General features: G+C 36.3%; 1 protein-coding gene across 1 annotated transcript in view; it reads right to left on the bottom strand.

Moving 5' to 3' along the window:
- Positions 1 to 2106: 2106 nt before the first annotated feature.
- Positions 2107 to 24467, bottom strand: part of CCDC171 (coiled-coil domain containing 171) — a 155472-nt gene continuing 133111 nt past the window's right edge. Inside the window, exons 25-26 of the mRNA XM_036402800.1 lie at positions 23552 to 23702; positions 2107 to 2207 (exon numbers count right to left, since the gene is read on the bottom strand). Of these exons, the coding sequence (XP_036258693.1) occupies positions 2194 to 2207; positions 23552 to 23702 (165 nt within the window). The 3' untranslated portion in view covers positions 2107 to 2193. The remainder of the gene's footprint in view (positions 2208 to 23551; positions 23703 to 24467) is intronic.

The following is a 24467-nucleotide window of genomic DNA, read 5'->3' as shown; positions in this document are numbered from 1 at the left end:
ACTGAGAAGACCTCATTGCAGTTACAACTTCCTCTCGAGGAAAAGAGGAGGGGCAGGTACCGATGTCTTCTCTGTAGTGACCAGTGACAGGACCCAAGAGAACTGAAGGCTTGAAGTTGTGTCAGGAGAGTTTTAGTTTCCTTGGATATCAAGGAAAGGATTTTCATCCAGAGGGTGGTTGGGTACTGGAACAGGCTGTCCTGGGAGGTAGTCACAGCACCAGCCTAAGAGACTTCAAGAAGCATTTGAACAGTGCTTTCGGGCATATGCTGTTACTCATGGGATTGTCCTGTGCAAGGCCAGGATTTGGACTTGATAATCACTGCGGGTCTCTTCCAACTCAGGATATTCTATGATTCTAGAGTACTTGAAAACAAGGGTAGTTGGAAGACTTGTCCATTTTAAGTGATACAACATTTATGCATATATGCTTTTCCATCCAAAATGGAATTTCAGTAGTAGTCATGAAGCTTTAAAATCAAACCCTACATTTGACATATTAGAAGAAATTACAAATTCCACAATGCACAATATTATTTTTCTAATGTCTCACTGGCCCATACTGAGAAACAATCTATTATATAGATTTTGCATTCAATTTTTTTTGTCAAAAACTACACAGCACATCAAAAGTTAATAGCACTAGGGAGTTCTGTGATTAATATGAAAACAAATGGTATATTAAAAAATTTCTTTTGTTCTTCATTCACAATGATGAAAATGCTAGGATTTAACCTTTAAGGGTTAAAGAGTTTAATCAATGTCAATGTCTGATCTTCTGAAGGCGATAAAAGAACAGTCTGTCTAGCGATACCCAACAGAACATCACTTTGTCAAGCCACAAAGCACCCAAAAGCTTGTCAAGTAAGTTACCAGAAACCTCTTTGTGGTTAGAACTCAGCTCCTTCCTGCTTGACCTATTATTTGATATTTGACCACTTGGTTGCAAGACACTTGCTCTTTCCAGCTGAAATGTCACTGGGGCATCTTGTCAGCTCCCCGACATCTCGGCCTGACATACAATTTTACTTTTGTGTGCTACAAGGCAGAAAATGCAGGGCAATGGCCTTGCTTTAAATTCTGTCAGCATCAAAGATGGGCGTCACTCTTGGGTCCTACCAACAACAAAAAAGGAGTCTATTTGAAGGTCAAAACAGCCATTACTTTTTAGTCTTTCAGCTTAAACTAAATATATTACCTGCAACACTGGTTTGGGAACTGTCCTTATAAAGTATATAAACATATCATCAGAGATCCTCTCTCCACAATTGTTCTTCTTTCTTATGAAATGCAGACTTGATAAAAGGGTGAGTTTTCAGCGCCTGCAGGGACCAGATTCAGTGGTTAACTTAACTTGTTCAAATAGGCAAGTGGTATCATGTAGCTTTACAAGGAGCAACCTGACCTTCTCACATTGACCAGCAGTGACATTATTGTGCAGGAAGAGAAGCAGTCACATCATTTCTGTTTTGCACAACCTGCTTAAAGTTTGCAACTAAATGCTTGTCTTCAGTTGAGCTGACAAGAGAAAAGAGGGGGCTCAGTGAACCATGGCAGGGCTGCCATGAAATGACAGGAATCATTGGCATACATTTCAAATAGCTCTCTCAATCCTATTAAAGTATTGCAGTCCTGCTTTAAAATAGACAAGTATGAAACAACTTTGATAGATAGAGACTAAAATGGCTTATTGATTTTTTTTAAGACTGAGGAAAATTACCCAAAATGTGTCATTCTTTAACATTTAAAAATATACTACATAAAAAATGAACAACTGCAATAAATAAAAGTTTAAAGAAATAACTGCTTCAGTATGCAAAACTGACAGGTGCAGAAATGTGAACATACAAATGCACATTTTCATAAAACCATAAAATTAATGTGAAAAAATACAAATGCCGAGCTACAATTCAAAGATAGCAAAAAATTACATTTTAATTGCATCATTTTACATTAATATAATTTTTCCCTTCTAGAAGATTATTGATACTAAGAATCTGAAAATTCATTTTCCATTGTTCTTCTGGGATTGGATGTGACATCCAGGCTGAAGAAACAGATTGAAGACAGAGAACTGTCTCTGTTTTGCATAACACTGTAGGATGTGTCAGGTTCAGCTTGCAATGCCAAAAAGTCTAGGACAGAACTCTGGTCAGGCTGAATTTCTAGCTTGGAGCCACGCTGATGTTTGAACTACCTCTTGTTTCCTGGAATGATAAATAAAGAATAAAAAAAAACCAAAGCAAAAAGAGAATTTACATTTAGTGTTAAATTCCTTTCACAAAGGTATGTATATGAAGTATTTGCAAGCATTTTCTTCTTGTTTTAACCACTTACTTTGGTACCTGAGAGCCAATAGTCATATCTAATAGAAAGAAACAAAGCATATTTTCTCAGGTATTCTGCCCAAGTAAGTGTTAGAAAAAAATAACCTCCTGTATTTGAAGTGCTACAAATACTTATAGAGAACTTTTACCCCCTCTTCATTACAATTACCAGATTTCTTTTTCATCAAATAAACAAATGTTTCCCAGTCTCCCCATTACTGTTACCAGGAAACACATGCCATGCAAATTATGGAATGTATTTGGGTTTTTTAAGATATATTTTACCATCAATTGAAATCAAACACTTAATACTCTTCAAATGTTAGCCTGTAAGAAAATGGCCAGAAAACACACACTGAATGTACATTGATGGGAACATGATTCATTTTTCAATAAGTCTCAACATTCAGTCAAACAGATAATTCAACATTAAAGAACTTCCAGCACTAAAACATCAGGCATTGTTTGACAGATTATGGATAATATCAGTATATCAATACTAGCAATTCTTTTAAAAATGGTAAAAGAACGACATTCTGTATTCCCCTAAACAAAGAAAAGAAAACTCGAAGACATGTAGCTCTTCTGCCCTTTACCAATGCACTACATTGTGTGAAAATAACAAAAATTTAATCAGGTCTTATAATATGTGAAAGCATCATATGCAAGGCATAATTATAGAATAAAAAAATTAACACACTGAATGGCCATTTCAGTATCTCTGAGGTTTAGAACACTCTCTTTTCATCATTTAAGGAAGAGTATAAATGCATATACAAACACACACATACATTGAGGCAGAAACCCATATCTACAGACACACTAACTCATATATATTTGGAGAGAAGCTGAAGGGTGTGTGTATATTCATATTTCAACAAATCCAGTCTCAATCATATGTATAAAGACACATTCATGAAAGATTCCCCTTTCCTCAGTTACCATTGCTGAAGAAAAATCAATTGTTGCCTCTAACACCTACTTCAACAGGTCCCTTTGATATGAACTCTTTTGATTTCCTGATTTCACCAAAAGCTATATTGCAGCCACTGTAAACTCCTAGGCTATGCTAGACCTTCATTAAGAACCCATACAGAAGCAAATTTAGATGACTGTTTCAAGTACATAGTTAAAATGAAGTAGTGCCCTGAGTTTTTTCTAAATTTTAGGTCTGACGAGAATGAGATAACCAGCAGGACTAGGAAGTAAGATATGTAATACTCTAGTTTTTCAGTCCTTCTGGGCTCTACCCTACCAAATGAGAACCCTTAAAAAGCCAATGTACAAATGAGATCTCAGCATACCGGCCAACCTGAAATGAGAACTCAGTGAAGGCTAATACACCAATTAACAGCCTCTTCTTTGTACACTATAATCAACTGACCACACACAAAATTCTCTCTAAAATAAGAATCATTCATTAAAACCATTACAGCAGTATTGAAATACACAAACAACTTATGATGTTCTAAAAAAAACTTCTATGTGTAAAAAAAATTAAATCAATAAGCTTCAAGCTACAAATGGGTTTTACTCTGGATAACAAATACTGAGGACAAATTTAAACATACTGCTTTCAACACCTCAATTAATCAGCATACCGCAATGAATGAAAAATCTCATGCTATGATTACACTCACGTATTACTCTTTTGCAAGCTGTAGTGAGGGTTTTTAAAAAAAATATGGCATCAAAATCCCAGTAAAGAGGTAAAAAATCAGATTTCCTTTGAGAGTTGCAAAAAAAAAATTATGAAACTTAATGATTGGCAGCAAGTCAATAGACTCTGTTACAGTAAAAGCTTCAATGCTGGGGAAAAAAAAGCTCTGGTTTAGTTATCTAGAGCCTGTGCTATATTTCTCACAAAAAATAGAATTCTAGTCATTGAACAGAAGGGAAATCAGATTTAATAGCAATGTGATTGATGTAAAAAACAATTTTAGTCCTAAGAACTGTTTTGATCCAATATCTTTATACACCTTCAAAATTAACAAAAAAATAGTATTCTATAGGTTAGAAGAAAAAATACGCTGTTATAGATCTGTTATAATATTCATTTTCTGAACACATACCTTTAGAGAGGAATTTTAAAGGCAGTTATAAACAGACCACTTTCATAATTATTATATTTAAACACCTTTCTAAAAAGGGTTCTAAATTTACAAACTCAAATGACTATGCCAGAGCTGTAGTGAAAATCCATCATATAAATATGCATTTAGGTAATTTTTCAAAGAGAAATTATATATCTGAAATAAGGTGTCTGTTTGGCACTTTTACTTACCCTGTAAGTCATACATGACTCCATCTGAACTGTTACACTTGACCAGGTAAATAGGTATCTAGGACACATATGTCTAGCAAAAACATGCTTTCAAAATATTTATGTAATATAGTAATTGGTCATGTCCTGTGCACATTTTTCAAAGTTTGATCACCTAACTTTACAAAATGTGGTTTCTTGAAGACAAAATCTGAAAAGTTACTCTATATTATGGAATAATTGCTTTCTAAACTTTAGTTTACCCAAACAATTTTTTAATAGACGTGGAAAAGATTTCCAAAACAGTTTTTCTCTATTGTTGCTCTGTGACTAACCTACAGTCAAATTTAAGATCTAGTTTAAAGGTTGTCTCATGACATATGAGCTGTTTTACCACAGTTAAAACTCATTTATAGTGAGTTGCTTTATTATGATGATATTGTGATGGAATATTTTGATACCATCATTTATTATATCCTTATATTTTGTTTTTATTACAATGTCAGCCTACCCAAAAGCGTCGTGCTGTGATCAAAGATGCCCATTTTGCTTTTGTATATCCATATTTGTGGAATAACATGCACAGTTGGACACCTGAAATTAGAAGACTATGCATGTGTTATGACAGTGGTGCAGATAATTACATAAGGAAATAAACTGTTACAAGCATAATGTTTATCTTCAATTGCAGGAGAAAAATCTACAGCTGAAGCTGCAGAATTAGTCAAAACAGTTTCAGCCTTCAAAATCTACACAAAGGTAATTTTACTGGACAATTTTCACAGCTTTTCAATTTCCCTCAGCTACGTATGTTATTACAAAAACTTCTTCCACTTCTCAGGTTTCCCGCCACTAATTTTTGTCACTTCAAACTGCTTTCAAATACTCAGTTTCAAAACACAGTAGCCCAAACTTCTCTACTGCTTTCTTCTGACATGTAGCATGCTACCTTATTAAAAAATATATTGTTAGAAAATCAGAATAATAAATAGTGATAAGATTTTTGTGCATTAAGGCTTCTGGGTTATGCATGCAATAACAACTGGCTCCAAATGAGGAAAAAAAAAACATGAAACTGCTCAGAATCAGAAGAGACCAAATAAGAGACAAAAGGGCATGAAGATTAACACTGAATACAAGTTATGACAGTTCCCTACCTATGTGATGGTGTAGGTGTGATAACAAGTTCAGTGTTATATCTCAATGTAAATGAAACAAAATTGAATTACAAAGCCAGAAAGTGATCTGTGATTCGCCAGAATACAGGACACATAGGTGTGTGAGGATACCTGTCAGTAAACAGAAATGCAGAGGGAGGGCCCACTTTACTTTCTTCAGAATTCTAGCAACTCCAAAATCTCTGCAAGGGCAGTAGCACAGTTTCTCAAGAGTAGGAAGAACTTTAAGTTAAACACAGATGCAGAGAATGGTGGAGGGAAAGTGAGAAATGGTCAATATATTTCTCCACAACTGATTTGTGATACTCACTCTCCTCAGCCCAACTCCACAACATACAAATACAAAGTAATACCAGTAGACAGCAAATAAAATGGCCGATAAAATTCTTTTCAGCTTTTGCCACCTATGCTTCCTTACAGCTTGCATAATTTCACTGGTGCAATATCACTTCCAGTAAGTGTTAAAAAAAGAACCACTGTCTTCAATAACCATTTTGCAGCACTTATGTGGAAACCCTATTTCCACATAAAAGATGTACATTTTCAGATCATTCACAACCTCCTACTCAGACTGCTATTTCCAAAACTGACTTGCCTTTTGCCAGATAATGCCAAGGGACTGCTAGTATGCTGCATCGGTTCTTTTTCTATCTATTAAAAGTAGCTCCAAGAGCCATTTCTTACTTTCTTACTTATTTGAAATAATCAAATGCTACAAATGGGTATTTAAAACTAAAGTATTACTTGTGGATGGATGTCAGTGTAATACAATGTTAGTTACAAACTTTTGCAAAGCAGGAATTGTATAATCGAAACTGGAAAGTTTGCTTCCCGTGTCAGTGATCTTGCAGTTCTGTATGCTGAGGCCGTAGGACAAAATTGGTGATCTGACACAGCGTAAGAAAATGGTAACATTTGGTATAAATTTTAATTGTCAGCACTCCTACCTGGATTGTGCAGACAATTTGCTATCAGAGAATAATTCAGTGGGCTGCCATACCAAGTCAGAAAGGTAGACACACAACATACTTTGGATGCTGCTAGCCAACAATATTAATAGCTCTTTTCATCATCAAGAATTCCCTCTTCCACTTTCAGGACTTTTTAAACAAGTATGAGTCTGTAATATAGGGAAATTACAATTTTTTCTTACTTTCCTAATGCTCTTGCATTTAATTCATTCAGTGAAATCACACTCTGGAGGCTTGATTAAAAGCAATTAAGACAAAGATTTCATTACATATTGTATTGTTTTTTTAAAAGAAAATCCTGTTTCATTCAAACATATTTAAACCTGGATGTTTGAAGAACACAAGATCGGATGCATTATCATGCCAGCTAAACACTTTATCTTCAATGTTTGGTTGGCCTAAAGACAAATAACTTGGTTCTGCATTGTTAATTTTGATGTTTTCTAAAAGTTTTGGCTAAATTCCACACACAGCCTATACTGCAAGCCTTTGTTCCAGATGCTTCACTGGGAATAGGGAAGTTTCCCAATTTTAGGTCAAATTCTCTGCACAACGCTATTAATACCAAAATATTACACAAAGCCGTGCTCTTTTTTTAATGGCGAAATTATTGGTCTGTTTTGATTTCAATCCAAGTTTCCAAATTCTTGAGTATTTAGTACTTTTAGAGCTTTTACTACTTTAGAACTTAAGTTCTTAGTATGTTTTGCCCATGATACCTACCACTGTCTTTCCACTTCCTCATGAGTGGAAGCAACTTCTGCTTATTTATTTATTTGTTTTGAATCTGGGTGGCCAACCCAAATGACTACTGCTTTACTTTGTGCTGCATGCTGCAAACAACACTGAAAGGTACTCTATGTTTCACAGCAGCGTTTAAGATCATCCCTGCTTTTAACTGATGCCTCTCTTGCTTCCAAGGAAGGCTTTCCTACTATGTGACTTTTCCCCCAGCTTCTCATTGCCTTACATCGGTATGTCATTCATGGTTCCCTCTCAGCATCCATTTCTTTCTAGCAAGAAAGGGAGGAGGGGACTACAATCAGAGACTAAAAGACTCACAATGCCATGGTAAGGCACCACCAGCTCACAAAGTAGTCCACCCCCTACTTAGCTTTTTCTTCTGGGAAAACAGTCCCTATTGCACTAGTTAAAGTGCCAAACTTCATATTCTCATGAGATATGTATTCAGCCATCATCCCAGTTCCTATCCAGTGAGACTGTCTGACGTAAGCCTTCAAAGTTTCATCTGAGTTGGATGTATACTGCTGCTCTAGCAGAAAAAGGAAAGAAGTATATTTACATTAATTTTGCCAAACATTAGCATCTTCTGTCCAATCATTTGAATGCAGAAGTGTTAGGAGAAAACAGCTTAGAGAACAAGGGTTGACACATACAGTGTGAAATCTTAAGGTGCTTGAATGCAATGAGGGAGAAAGTGAGACAGAACCACGTTTCATCTCCCTAACAGTGCTACAGTCCACATGAACTTTGTGACAGGTCTCTGTCTCTCAGCCACACTTCACTAGCTTCTGCTGACATTCAGCTGTCAGACAGCAACCCTTTACCATGCCCCTAACATGCTCTACAGCTTCACCCAATTAACTCGCTTTCACTTGACATTGCAGCAAAAAGCTTCATAATAGGTGGTCAAGGTGCACGGTGTCTGCTTGCCCTCTAACTGCTCACACACAGCAAAATGCTACCTTCGTTTTTGTCTGTTTGCGACGAACTGGAGCAACTACAATTTAGGCATTCTGCTACTAAATGGAACATGGATAGTGGACCTTTGCCAGCAGTGCATTTATTAATCTCTCACCAAAACCATCCTGGAGCTGATAATCACAGCAATTTTGGCAAAAAAGGAAATTACACTGATCCAGTAAAATACTTCAATCACTTTATACTTAGCAAAAATATACTGTAACAGCAATTTTGTTTCAAGGGGAAAGAGGGAAAAAAGTAATTTATTTACAATAGTGGCACTTAACAACAGAGGAGGAAGGCTGCAAACAATGAAAGTGTCTTTATGACTCAGCTTTCTTGCATTAAAAAATTTAGGTATACAGAAGATTAATTTCTCCTATGCATTTCTGCCAAATACACAATATTTTAGGAGTATTTTTAGAAATATGGATCTGTATAGCTAATAAAACAAATTATCTATTAAGAATATGGAAATTAACATTCTAGGATTCATTTGATAGCTTGTAGAAAAATAACACCAAACACACAATTCACCATTACTTTGCTGACAGATGCTTTGAGAATACTTTGATTTGCTCACTAGTTCTTCAAGTATATTTCTATATAAATATACGGGGTAGGTCAGAAAAGTCCCTTAAAAAGTCAATATGTATGTAATAAGTATTGATGACACCCAAGTGCTCTGTGCTGAAGAGGGTGGAAGAGTCTGGATTGAGCACTGGTGTCTGGACAGTGAAATTATGAAAACCACTATAGCAAATATCTTCCACTGTCCTTATGGGTTTCAACTACCAAAAGACAGGGCTCAAAAACTATCAACATAGCCCTTTAAGATTCTGATTTGCTAAACTACAGCAAGCTCACGTAGGTTATGTATTTTAATTTCTTTCCTATCTACAGGGAAAGTACCCTTGCAGCTCTCTTTAAAAATCTTTGAAAGGGCATTTTTTCCACTCAAGAATTTTTATTTTCACAAAGAGAAGCAGACATCAAGACTGTATAAAGTAGAAGCTCAAGATATGTCCTAAGCATGAAGTAAGGAAAAAAAGAAAGGAAATACATTGATTAAGATGTAAAGCAGACTCCTCTCATGACAGGAATTTATGGGAAGAACATAGAACCAACCTGTCTTTATGAAAGGTGGTGAAAAGCAGCAAATCATAAAGAATTGGAACTCACATACCTCTGGAAGAGGTTGCTAGTGCAGAAGTGGATAGTTTTGCAGCAATAAAGAAAATACAGTGAACACCTCAATCAGATCCCATGTAGAAAAATGGCATTACTAAGAATTAAAATGAAGTGTCAGGGACATGCATGCCTTCATAGTGAATAATATTACTGTAGATCTTGTAAGTGAACAAATATTATTTTGGTTCGCTAGGTATTCAGATTTTAATCTGGTGGTTGTAATCCTGAAATGACAAGAGAAATGCTGATGTCAAGATTTGCCAGCCTTTACTATCCGCTACTGAGGAGTAGATCAAAGTTCACTCTTTGGAGACAATGGAACTAGGACCATAAACTGGATACAGACATGGTTTATGCAACCTATCTGCACCTAGTAGAAAAGCAGACTGATTGGAATCTCATATATAAAATACAAACACTTGCATTTTGAGTCAGAACACCTGCACAGTTGCATTAGCCTACATGCAAATCTGAATCTCAGTTAATCTAAATAACTGTATTAAACTGAGTAGTCTCTTTAAAAAGATCCTCTAGTGATGGAGCAAAGAATGATTGACTTATAACATGTTTCAAAATGAACTAGTGTTACTGCCAATTTCATTTTCTCAGAATGGAGGTTTATTATTAAAATCATCAAGGTATTAGGAGAACAAAGGATTCCATCCTTTTAGCGCTGGCCAATGCATGTAGATTTTCTGGATAGCCCACTGCAGAGGTGTTGGCTTCTACCTCCTAGCCAAAATCCTGATAAGGGCTCCATCCCACTTCACCATAAATTAGTTTACAGACAGATTCACCACGAAGAGGTACATTTGGCTCCCTGTAGGTTTAGTATAGTTTTCTAAGTTTTGTTTGCTTATTCAAGGCAAGTACTTTAATGTTCATTGATCCCCAGTAAAATTTAGCTGAGGTAACTTCAGGAGGGAATTATTCCTTCTCCCACAGATTACATGCAATATCTGAAGCAGTGTATCTTCAACAGAGTCCTAAAGGGCAGTTTTATAACAGTAATGATCAGGGAAAACAGTAGGCTTTCCAGCAATATTGCTTATGAAGTATCAGTTGATATGTGAATGCCTAGGAAAAATATTTTAGGCTCTGTTTCAGTTGATGGATAATACGTAGGTCTTCTGTAAATTCAAGATCCAAATTACATTAACCGGGCAAGGAATCAAACTTATCAGTTATAAACAACTTGAGTGTGGGTGAGCTAGGTTACTGTCTCTGTTGGTTTTGGCCAAATCTATATATACAATTATATATCAGACTGAAATTAAATTAAAAAAATTAATAATTACTTGAACAGTACTTTTTATACTTACTAGATTCCTGAGCAAAGCCTCTGAGAAATGTTCTTAGCTCAGGTACTAGATCGTCTCTTTCTGTGAGACTCAATATGCAGTCCAAGTGAGCCCACTAGGCAAATGGAACTAATATTTCCTGCATGCCAATCATATTTTAGATGAGTAAACATTAAAAAAATGCTAATGGAATTTCATCCTTTCCTATTTATTTAAGCCAAATGTGTGTTCTGATAGCAAAGTTAAAAGCAACAAAAAACCCAAAAAACCAAAAAACAGACACTACCACCACGTGCTACAAACAAACAAATAAAAACAGCCCAAAACTCAGAAACTACCAACACATACAACACTCCAAACTTTCAGCAGTCATGAAAAACCGAGAGGAAGATTTGGGAAAGTGTTTTTCAGCCTTTTGGTTTGTAAAACCAGAAAGGTGTAATACAAGTTTAAAAAATTAGGGTTTCTAAAACAACCCAACAAAACCCCCAAAACAGGGATGTTTCAGTAATTTGGTGTGCCTTGTACATTCCAGAATTATACCTTCAATTTCTTTACTCAGAGGTCCCATTAAGATTACAGTCTTCTAAAACATCTCATATTTAAAGCACAGAAAACTTTAGTAAGTTATTAAATTAAACTCAAAGTACTTAAAGCAACAGGATGTGCTGACATATACAAATTAAAACTAAACTGTATGACTTGATGTGTCAGGAAACTTCGCAAAGCCCTGGTTAAGTTACAGTGTTTAATGGTCAGACTCCCAAAAGAATGCAACAGATTTAATGTACCTTGTGAAAGGAAATTTGATGTCACACAGGCTTTGAAAGACTAACAGGAGCATATAGCATATGCCTGACCATAAGCATATAAGCACCACACAAGATGATCCTTCTGTGATCAAAGGAGACCCTCAGTGTTAAACAAAAGCTGAAAAATTAGTGAATTATTTCATTATTGTGGTTCTGGCCTTCAGAAACTGTATTTGTCAAATCATCTTCATCACCTAGATAGCATAAAAGTCTTACAAGGTACTGCTGAATATACAAATTTAAGAGAGGCAAGTATTGCAATGTTGGCTTTGTGGCAACATTAACTGAGTCAACTATGAGTTTATGGGCAAACTTCAGTTGAGACCCACATCCAAAGGTGTGGCTTTAAGATTTCTATAGGCTTCTCTGAAAATAGGAGTTCTTTTAGGAATTCAAGGAGTTACACCATCTGAAAAGGATGAAATGGAATCATTGCACCTTCATAATGTCACAGCTTTCCTAGTATCATCACATGCATCAGGGAAACTCTGCTCGTGATTAACTACACTACTTGTGACCAAAATTTTAGTGAATTTTATTATTCACTTTTCATTTTAAAGGTACCCTCCCTTCCACCACAAAGAAGAAAAAAAAAAAAAAAGGGGGGGGGTGAATTGATTGCTTGAGCAAAAGAGGCTCCTGTCTTTCCAAATGGTTGCCTTTCTCAAAGTCAAAAACCCCCTCAAATTCTTATAAAATAGGGAAGTGAAATTACACTTTCAGAAGCACATTTCTTCCTAAATCAATTTCTTTAACTCAACTGTTAAATAAACTGAAGAAAACAAATGTTATTTGAATAATCAAGATCACTATCATAATAAATCATAGTAACAACTTTTTAGCTGACAGTAAAGCTCTTTACCCTATGGAATGCCCACTTCCCATTTTAAAAATTTGTTCAATGATTAGTTTATTCAACAGGTCAAACTGCTTCCCAGACTTCAGTCTCTGGAGAAAATGGGTCCTCACTATGATCAACTATAAAAACTGTGCCTTCTCTACATGATGTGGCATTCACAGAATTCAATTAAAATTTTTTATACATAACTTAGAAACAAAAATAAATAAATAAATAAATAAATAAATAAATGAATGAATGAAATACCTGATGGGTAAATATTAAACAGTGTATCTTAAATATGTAAGACTCAACAAAAAGAAAGATGAAGATGTAACTTGCTGTCTGTATTTCCCTTAAATCATGTCAACATTACAGGAATAAAATTATGTGTTAAGAACAATATTATGCTTTGTGCACTAATTGAATTTCCTGTCTATCTCCACAAGTTGTACTCTCTAAATTTCAAAGGTTTGGTTTTTCTTCATTTGTCACATTAACTTTTATGCTTTAAGTACAAAATGCAAGCAAATAGAAGTAGGCAAACATATTTATTTTTTCAAGAAATATGTTACTCTGCTGCAAACATGTCACAGAATGGAATGCAAACGTTTTTTCACAGTTGAAAAGGATGGAAACATGCACAATTATAGGAGAAGGCAGGGGAAAAGAGCATTAACAAGTCAACAGGAAAACAATTTCATAAATTCTAGAAAGGCGTAAGGCCAACCACAGTTGCCAACCACAGTTGGCTGCTGTGGTTTGCATCTACCCTTCTTTACCCCACTCACTATCTCCCTTTGGCCTAAAGAGGATTTACCCTCCCCTGTGTGGACTAGTGAGGTTAGTTCTGACAGTAAAATCTGCTGCAGGGCAATAGAGACAATACTTGTGCTCCTTGTGCTCCCAGTACAGACTGATCTTACCCCCAGTACAGACTGCACCAGAAGCAGAAACTAAGAGGAGACAGAGCATCAGAGACAGTTGTGTCCCATCTAGGGAAGGCTGACTGCGAGGTGCCTCTCTGCCACCCAGAGGGAAACACAAACCTCTTAACACGAGATTTACCTTTACAAAACATAAAGAGTGTGTGTGTACACATATATGTTTTTTAATTTAATTATTTTTCTTAATGGGTGCATGTAATATTAGCCATACTATGTTACAAGCGCATGCTGCACATACACGCATTACTGAGACTAGCTGAGAAAGAGGCTCCTGGCAACACTGCCCTAGGTCATACTCTAATCTTTTTTTTCCCCCTGTGATCTAGACAGTGAGCTAGTAGAATAAAGTAAACAAGAACAGCAAAAAGACGACAAAAATTGTCTTTCTATTATCTATCATCCTGATCAAGTGAACTGCAATCCACAGGGTGCATCTACACATCTTGCACTCTTTATCAAAGTTAATATCTGAAGATCAGCAGTGAATTTTCTCCTTATAAACAGTGCTTTAAATACTTAGCTTGAAACATAAAACCTAACAGGTGTGAAAACAAGAAAATAATTATTCACAACAGTATAACTTGTAGGATTTAAATTTAAAATGTCAAGAAAATATCAGAAATATGACAGACTGCACTGCATGGATTCACTCACCATTTAAGCATCTATGCTAGACTCATTCAGGCACACAGCTATGCTTTAATCCCCTCCAAAAATTTCTCAGCAAATTCAGAGTCTCAGAAAAGACAGACATTCCCTTTATGTTTAACCCACAGTTTAGCAGGGAATAATAGAAGCTTCCCGGCTCTCTTTCTTGAAATAACTTCTTCAAAAGGGAGGAGGAAGCACCTTCTGGCCTGAGTAAAAGTCCTTGAGTCTGGAAAAAAGTGAATTTGTCTGCCTTTGTAGAGAATATTCCTTTTCTTCTATAAAGACAGTAAAATGGTGTCCTTGGCTGTGTTCTTTTGTAAAAACTTTATCCCAGGGTTAAATGTCCTGGTCTATAATATCCAGTTCTCGGAATAACACCCTGTCTAGCACTCCCAATACTTTTATTTCTACTACAACATTAACAATATATGTAATAATATATGAATGTTTCTTTTAATTTGATGTCCTGGAAATGCTCCTTCGATAGGTGTGGGAAGAAGGCAAAAGAAAAAGCAGTGTGTAGCCAACAGGAAGAAAATGTATGTGGCTGATGAATCAAACTCATTGTGTATTATCAATGAAACACATTTCAAAAGTCTAGTGCAAAGGTGTCTAATAAGGAAAAAGCCATCACATGGTTGTCTCCTGACTTACAGCTGCCCTCCACAGCAACTCGGGCATTTCTGAAACATTCTTTTTCAGGAAACCCCACCTAGTATTTGCAAAGAAAATAGAAGACTTGCTCATTCCAGTATTTCTCCTTTGAAAACTGAATGAAATAAAGTGTAGGCATACACTGCCTTGCTCTCCACTAATCTGCTGCAGGCAGAGAATGAATGCATGATGATTTTTTACAGGACAAACTTGAACCTACACTTCAGACTTGCTTCCTTATTCAAATCATTAGTTTCTCAAAATTAATTTCCAATTAGTTGCTCCTGAAGGTACTATTGTTGCACTGGCCTGTATTTAGGATAAGAGGTGAATACAGCTTTAGATTCCAAGTGTCTTGTTTTCAGTCCTGGGAACTGAGGATTCTTGTTTGTGAGCTGGTAGTTCCAGTACCTCACTAGGAACACATTTCTAATGCCATAGAAATGCAAACCATGAAGGAAAAAAAAGGAAAGGGGATTACCTTCCTGAAAACATGGCCCTCCTTTTTTGTGACTTAGCCAATGACTTGAAAGATTTGTTTTGTGCTGAACAGCGGAACAAACCTGCGGTCATTTAGGAACTTCATGGTTTCCATTAAACCACACAGCATGGACATTTGGAATTTCATAGCAACAGTGAAGTGAGAATGTAGATCTTACTCTTCCAAAGTACCGACCTCTGCTGAGAGTTAACACCCACACACATTCTCTCACATTCCTTAGCCAATTCATGTCATTAAGGAGAGCTGAAGAACAGACCAAACAAAGGAAAAAACAAACTAAAACAAACCAAAACAAAAAAAAAAATCCCACAAAACCCAAACCAACCCCACTTAAGCCTCTTTCTTAAGCACTTGAAAGTAAAATGCTAAAAGTGGAAATGTAATGTTTAAATGCAGCACTCTTTCTGTCCATCTACAGTGTTTACAGTATTAACCCTCAACTGAAAAACTGAATTATTGGAAACCACCTAATTACCCAAACATTTACCTCTCTGCAGGTGTAAATACATGGGCCTAATAAGCCTTCCCACTGTGAAAGCAGTTATTTAAATTATATTAAAATATTAAAAACTATTTAATGAGCTTTTTTCCCCTAAAGTAAATTGAGTGTGTGCCTTAACCTGCTTCAGGCAAAGGAAGTTTCAAACATATTGGTTTTGAAACTAGCCATTATTTCCCATGTTGCAAAAATGGCAATCTTATTTCCCAACAGCAAATGAAACTGTCAGGAAAATTTAGATGCAATAAAATTGGGTGGTTAAACCAACATGCTGGATTTGGAATAAAACTGAATTAAAGGAATTAAAATTAAGCATTATGTCAGTCAAACTTTAGAAAAAACTATTTGAAATGGGGGAGGGGGATGTATTGGGGTAGGGGGTTTTTTGCAAAAGTTAGGTTTTGGACTTGGTGAGGTCCACCCATAACTACCTATTTTATGTCCATCAACTGTGTCACATTTGAAATTTGCGCATTGAAAAATATTTTGCATAAAATGTGTTGCTTCTGGCAACATTTCTGCCTAAATAAAAAGTTGTCAGGCAGTGTGTGACTTTAGTGGTACAGAGTTTTAAAATGGTGGCTTCAGTCCAAGGCTAGCTAATAACGGCTGACATGCACTGGAATCTTGAGGCCTAAATCAACATTGTTTTCACAGCTGTAATTAAGCCACCTAATCAGAAGCACATTTTGACGGGACAGTTTCTGGAAGCCAGACATTACAATTTCTTATGCCTGGAGCGCAGTGGCTCATGAGAGGTCCTCATTTAATTTCAGGTTTTAAAAAAAAAAGGCTGTAAAATGAAAAGAGTATAAAAAAAAGCAGTGTATGGCCGTTGAAATGAAGCAGGCCTATGTGTTCATGCATTGACCAACCCTGCATCCCACCCTGCTTCGGCTCTTTGCCGAGTCCCCAGCTCTCAAGTGGCAGCTACACACAGTGAGATTAAGGGCTTCTGCCAAAGTCAACAGATGAGCTGGTCTGAACTGGCTCTCTGTGTGTTCTGATTGTAAATTGTGCTGGTGATGATTAGAGAACTCTAACACAGGATGTCAACTCTTAAAACTGTCCAGAGAAAATATTTTACTTTTTTTTTAAGTTCAGGAAATTTTTTTAAACTTCTTTTGTGGCTTGGTACAAAGTGTTGTGTCTATAACTTTCAGATGATTAAAATATGAATTCACACAAATCAAGTAACTATATTATTAAAAAATACACTGTTACTTGCTCTCATTGGACATACTTCCTTCATTTAGGAATGTTTACATAGCAGTGCTGCTGCAGAATGCAACACTTTGACAAGTACAATACAGCAGTTTTGTGCTTCTTCCACCTGCCAAGTGGAAGACAGCTGCAAAATTCAGACTATCAGCTACTTTTGTTGTATGATTATCAGTCTGAGAACTTGTCATACCTGCTTCAACAGCTACACTGCCTTGTTTTTTTTCTGGAGCACAGCTACATTGGTAACTGTAACATAAACTTTCAACCCCAGAGGCCACTGTAAAACTATCAATATGAAGGCACCAGTCACTGGGGTCTGATTACATTTGGTTATGCACTTTAATTACATATGGATTCTATTAACTGAACCTTTTGCCTTATAGGCAACATTTTAATCAAATTACTATAATTTTCAAATATAACAGTCTGACAAGTTTAAAGTTCATGTACCTAGAATAATGAGTATCAAAAAATTTTTGCATAGAAAAGGAAGCATTCTTTACAAAATAGCAAACATGTTGTTGGATTCCTGTAACTGCTTTTTACAACATTACCCTAAGATGCAGAATGTGAGTTGTAATACAGGTTGTTGTTGTTGTTATTAGTAGTAGTAGCAGTAGTATTATTTTAAACTATATAATTTATACTGTTTATTTACAACTATTACTTGTGTAAGCAATACCAGGTGACCAAGTGATCATTTGCTTTAGGACATGTGCATTCCTTGGCTATGCAGTAAGGCTGGCAAGTTGTTACAGGATGATTGCCTCTCGTAATTAAGAGATGAATATTGTGTGTATGTTAAGAGAAGATTTATTGATGTATAGTTATATTATTGTGGTTTGTTGTTTAGATGTCCTCTGTTCTCCCTATAGTGCCCTTTCACCCCCTCTGTACTGCTGCCACTGGACAGTCTGGGCTGTGCAGAAAATGTGGAGAGAAGGCATGTACCTGAGCCCCTTGCATAGGGAAGTTGGGAATGGGGAAAGGGGGGCAAGGCATGACAACGCCTGACTTCCAATCAAGTTACAAGCAAGTCTCCACCAATGGACGGCGAAGAAGAGCTGACTGGCAGACTTTAGGAGGAGTCAGCACTGCCTGATGCAACCCCCATTTTTATGGACAAGTTCGTAGCAGCCGGGCACCAACTCCCAGTGTGCTGTTCTTTTTCCTTATTCAGTCCTTTGCTGTATTTTTTTAAGGTTTAATAAACCTTTGAAAGTCAGAGTAATTTCTCACAAAGTGATGCCAAATTACTCAAAGTCAGGAAAGAAAAGCAAATATTTCAATAAAAACAGGATTTCAGGAAGATATTACTGGTGGATTCAGTCTTACAGAGACATTAAACTTAGTAAGAGTACTGTGTGCCTGTGGGAGGGACTCACATTGCAGCAGCTTTGATAGGGCTGCTGCTCGTGAGATTGGAGCCACATTGGAGAAGTGCATGGAGAACTTTCTCCTGTGGGAGGGACCCCATGGTGCAGCAGAGTAAGGACTCCTCTCACTCAGCAGTGGAAGATCAGGGTGACAAACTGACCAAACCCCCTGTCTCCCTGCACTGTTGGTGGGAAGGAGAGAGGGGTGGGGGAAGAAAATGTGGTTTTAAGTGCCTATTTTACTTCTTCTTATCCTCCTCTGACTCTGTTAGTAATAGATTCATGTTTTACCTTTAAGTTGAACCTGGTTTTGTCCCTGGAGTGTTTTCTCCCAGTCCTTATCTCAACTCATGAAGCCTTCATTAAATTTTTCTCTCCTCTGCCCAGCTGTGGTAGAGAAGAGTAAGTGAGAGACTTTTGTGGGTGCCTGGCATCTTTGTCATGTCAAACCACAACAGAGAGTTTTCATTCAGGACCTACCTGCTTCTTGCAACATCTGGGAAGAATTCCTCCAGCTACATCAGAAATATGGCTCTGACATTTAAAATGACACTGATAAATACCTTTCCCTTATGCAGCAAGAGAACAGGTAAATAGTTAGGATTTTTTTTTCTCTCTAGTTCCATCCTAATAATTCTATATTTAGGACAATGCATCCTTGCTAGATGCAGGTCTTAGCCATAACAGATTGAACAGATTGAACTGGTGACAAGGAAACAAAGTATATGGGGGAAAGACACGTAAAACCACTGCCCGGATCAGCTTGGTTAAGTAGGGAGAAAATGTCAGGGAAATAGTTAGCTGATAAGTTTGAGTTTTAAATATGTCTTTTCTCTCTATCATCTATGCATAGGGTTCATGTAGATGATGAGAACTGAGTGCTGACTGCTTTGAGTAAGGAGGAAAGTGTACATCTTGCTTAATGCATTTTTCAACACAGAAGTATGAAATGATATGTCAATCACTAGGATCTCAAAAACAAATACATACTATTCATGCAAAAGATCATTCTTTCTGCCTGCTTCTCTCACCTCAACAAAAGGCACCATTTCTGTATTTTCAATACTTTAAGTGATATCACTAGACATTTCTAGACAAAGGATAGACACAAACACAACTGTGGTGAAAAAGATATGACACAAAAATATAGCCACATTAAACCAATGAGTGACTTTACTTTCATGTCAGCTAGGAGCATCAAAAGACAACAGTTGTTTTCACAGTTAGGGAATTCTAGTACATTTACAGACCTCTTTGCTTCACCCCTCTCATCCATCTGAAACTCACTTTCTCCCCCTTTCAGATAAAGTTGTCTTTTTGGGTCCCCCAATTTCCATTTCTCCAGTAAACACAAAGCTTTTCTCTCTTCATAATCTTTAGAAATTACTGTATTTTGCTCTTCATTTTTATTCTCCTTTGATTCTGAGGTGAAAACAGAAAAAGGAAGGAGTATCACCAGATCAGTGCCCAGGCAGGTTCAGAGAAGCACCTGACAAGAAGCACAAAAGTGACTTCTTTTGTTTACCAGAACTAATACCAGATTATTTTACATTCTTCAACTTCTGACACAAGTACTGATATCAGGTATAAAATCTTAGGGCTGGAAGCTACAAGAAGACTTTCTGAAAATATTTTATAATGAACTGAATTCTGTTCACTGTTCCTCCAATGTGTCCAGTCACCCTGGAAAAGAGAGTGTCACTGTATCCACATCCTGCAACACTGCACTTGCAGCAAAAGCCCCTTGGATACCATGGATTCAAATACTTGCCATGTAACTAAATATGATGACACACTGCCATGCAGCACCCACAAAGAACTGCCTATGACTGCACTACTGCACAATAAAGCACTTCTAAGCTCTCAGTTCAAGGTCTACTTATTACTGCAACCCTGAAAGAATGTGCAAGTATAATAATAAAGCAATGTATCTGAAGAAGAATAAAAATTAATAAAGGCAGTAGAATTCATCACAGTCCAGTTAATGATATTTATATTACTGGATGTTTCTAAACAAGAAATAGGCAGGAAGGAGTATTACAAAATATTGATAGTTTCCTAATAGAAGAAAAAAAAAGGGACATTTTGGAAATGTAAGGGAAATTTCAGAAGCAGTTGGCAAAAACCAAAAAATCAGAAGAAGTTAAAAAAACTGAAACCAACCAACCAAGAACCCTCAGGAATAGAGAACAATTGAAAAAGGTGGGGGGGGGGGGGGAGGGCGGGGAGAGGGGGAGGAGAAGGAAGGGAGCGGGAGCAGAAAGAAGGAAAGAAGAAGAAAGGAAGACAGGTAGAAAACCTAAGCTGTTTTTCAGCCATACTGAATTTTAAAGAGTTGCAAGATTTAAAAATGCACAGGGCCTTTTTCTCCACAGAGTAAGAATCGTCAAAGACAAGTAGACAGATAGATAGCTGGGCACTAATGAAGACTACAGAGACATTCTGCCACTGACTTCACTTCTCCCTACATAATTCTCTTCTCTATAAGCAATGTTTCCAGTGTTCATCTCACCTCTGTCCATCATAATCACATCTCTTCTTGTTCCCCTCTGTTGGCATTAGCATGACCACATATAGCAATCTCAGAATCTAAACTCTATTGACTAGAAGGAAAGTGCTTGGACTAGAAATGGACTGGAGGATGGAGATGTCAATTCAGAGTCTGAGATAAAAGATGAGGAGTTAGCATCACCAACTTGCCTCATGCCATCAGTTTTGTTTCTAAAATTATTAGCAAAACCCAAAGCAGCAGAAGAGAGAAGTGGTGTGAATAGAAAGAAAGGTGACATAGTTACAAAATTTCAGTAGAAACAGGTCAATTAGGAAAGCAATAAGCATGGAAAATATCAATACTCATGGATGGGCCAAACTTGCATGCAATGCAAGACGGGGCAAGATCCTTAAGCGACTAGCATAAAAGACATCAAAAAACAGTCACAACATGTGAGATAAATCCCAATTTGATAAGGTAAGAGTCCACACATGATACACAACTGGAAGAATTAAAAAATGTATTTCAGCACTGAGCAATAGTTACTCTTCAGGAAACACAAACATATGTCATACGAATGGCAACCAATACAGTCCAAGTGCTGTGTTTGCCACCTCCACGTAAAATTTTGTCTGCAATGGATATATCATTGAAGACAGTGAATTAAAACTAACAAAGCTAGTCTATTTTTGAAACCAAATATGTACTCAAGAAGTCATTACTTCCTTTCATTTAAAATAAGCAAAAAAATCTGTTCTACTTTTTATACTAGAGAAAGCAATTCAGTGCAGAATTTCCTCAAAATCAAACCAAAACAGTATCAACTAGCACCTTTAAAATCTAAGTCACACTGCAAAGCTCCAATGCCTGAAGTTATTAAAATTCATGCTTGATGCAACTTTTACAAATATTAGGGACAATATTTGTAAAAACCCAGATACTACAAAAACCCAGATACTACAAAATATACCATAATCACTTTTTCATGGCAACTTAAGACTCTCATTCTGAATGTTTTCACTTTTACATTAAAATTTTAAAACATTTCATATTAATGCTTAGGCCCAGATTCAAATTAAACTTCACCTAAAGGAAGAACTACTGTTCTCCCCAGAGGGCTAAGAGATCCCTCCACAATGCAAATAGTATAATCTTTACATTGGCACTGCATGCAGATACAAACTACTTAAAAAACACTGCATTTACACAGACATCGAAGAGCTGGTTTTCACTGTAATGTATCAGGCCACTGCAAAGCCCTTCACAGACAGGACTAGCATAATCTTTGTTAAAAGCTCGCTCAATGCAAATGAAAGCAAACCTTGCTGCAAGTTTGGCAGACTTCCCAATCTTTAGTAAACAAGTGGTCATCAACAAAAACAACCATAACAGGCAAAGGAGAAGTCCAATTACATTGGGCACAGGCTCAGCAGGACACACATAAACATAGCAGAAGACATCAAAAGAGTCTGGTTGGAAGAGGAAAAAAGCAATTTCAGAGAAGTCATTTCATTTCTTAGAAAGGTTGTATAATCAGAAATAAACAAAGTTTTCATTCAACAATTGTCACCTCAAGATGTTAAAACTCAAATTCAGCACTGATTAATAGAGTTTATATTTGCAGTAATTTCCTATAGTGCTGTAAGAAGCAGGATGAGAAATTACTATAATTCTGTTGGAAACAACCAAAGCCAAAGCCACAGTCACAGCCTTTCACTATATGTTTACTACAGTATTTATGTCATTTGCATTGTGACAGCTCTCTTCTTACAGGTCTCCTGTTTCAAAAAGAAAGACAAACAATACTAATTTTCTTTATGGCCATTTACTACACAAGACTAAAAGAAAAGACAGTAGGAAGGGAAGAAGAAGAACAACAACCACCACCAATAAAATGAACTCCAAAGCCCTCTCCTTTATCCTCTGTATAAAACTAAGAAGAGATGGGAGAGAAATACAGTGAGTGTTATGTAAGTTGCACATCCTACAGAGTCTCACTCCAGAGATACTTGGCTACATATTTATGACAGTTTATGTGCCTAGCCTTCGGACTGTGTGACACAAATAAATCTGCATTTAGTAATTCCTCTAGAGAGAGATCTCAAATCTGAAGACCCATCTTATTACCCTTAAACAAATCCAAGCAGTTTGTGGGCAACAATATTTTTAGACCAGAAATTATTTCTGAAATTAACTTTCTAAGTTTACTGAGAAGTATTATTCATAACCACAATTGTCTAAAAATAATTCAGATCTCCTAAGAAACACTTTGATTACATGAAGCTAATAATATTCTGGTTTAACATCCAACATCTCTAGATGTAAAATTCTTCAGGTCCAAAGTTCAACTATTACTGTACTGGTAAAATTCACAATGCATACTTTTCCAGCATGTGAACAGGTCCTTGTAGAAGATACAGCAGTAAAAATTAAACCCTGTGTTAACTTTTACCATTCAATTTCTCTTCAGAAAAAGTTTCTATTCACACTGGTTTTATTGCTCTATTACATTTATACATAAATATTACTGTATTTCCCCTACAGAAACTATACAGCATGAAGAGAGATGCTGCGTAAGAAGACACACTGAAAAGACAAAAATTGCTTGAAAAGAAGACTTACCATTTGTAAGGTCCCTTTTATGAAGACTAGCTGTTTGGAGCCTGGACTTTAGAGCTGCAATGTCAAGCTGAAAAGATTCTGTTTCTCTCACTAATATTTCAACTCTGGAAACTGCAAGTTGGTAGACTTCCATGAAACTTTGAATCACACCCTTTAAAAAGTAAAGCAAATCTTTAGTGCCAGACAAGCTATACTTAAATGCCAAGTAGCATACATCATTACAGAAGATCTAATTTTTATTAATTGCAAAAATCAAACAGAAGTTGTAAACTAGGCACTTAGATTGTAAGTAAGGACTTTACCAGATGTCTAACATGAGATTTTTTACTTCTTCAAAATCTGAAATATTGATAGCTTTGAGGAAAAGCAAATGACTGTGTACCCCAATTACAAAGTGAGCTATTTTCAAACATGCAGTACTGCATTGAACAGTTGGTACTATTTTTTATTTTATTTAACTACAAAACTCAGTGAACATGCAATTTGCTTATAAAGAATCACTACACAATTTTAGGTGATTTTTCATACTTTCAAAATGAGTCCTCCCAATTCATGTTAAGAAAATTAATTTGTCAGAAACAAAAGAAATACGGTAAAGCTACAGATCTCTGGAAGCAAATAATCTAATTACAGTATAGCAGGGAAAATATAATTGTTTTCATGTATATAGTGAAAGAATGTCCCAATTGTGTAATATCGATCAGACTGATAATAAAGTTATCAGCACAAGAGAGAACAAATGATTTGACAATAGTGGTAACTTTATATATTCTAAATAGTCTAACACTTTTGAGATTATTGGTCTTTACAACTGGTTAATCACATTTTGTAAGTTACAGTTTTCCCCTTTGAAATGAGCCATAGCAAGCTGCAACTGTAAGAACATATAACAGATAAAATGAAATTGGCCTTCTGA

The sequence above is a fragment of the Molothrus ater genome, chromosome Z, assembly GCF_012460135.2.
Source record: "Molothrus ater isolate BHLD 08-10-18 breed brown headed cowbird chromosome Z, BPBGC_Mater_1.1, whole genome shotgun sequence".
In the NCBI taxonomy this organism is placed as follows: domain Eukaryota; kingdom Metazoa; phylum Chordata; class Aves; order Passeriformes; family Icteridae; genus Molothrus; species Molothrus ater.
The sequence above is the reverse complement of the archived record's forward strand: the minus strand, read 5'-3'. Positions and strand labels throughout refer to the sequence as shown.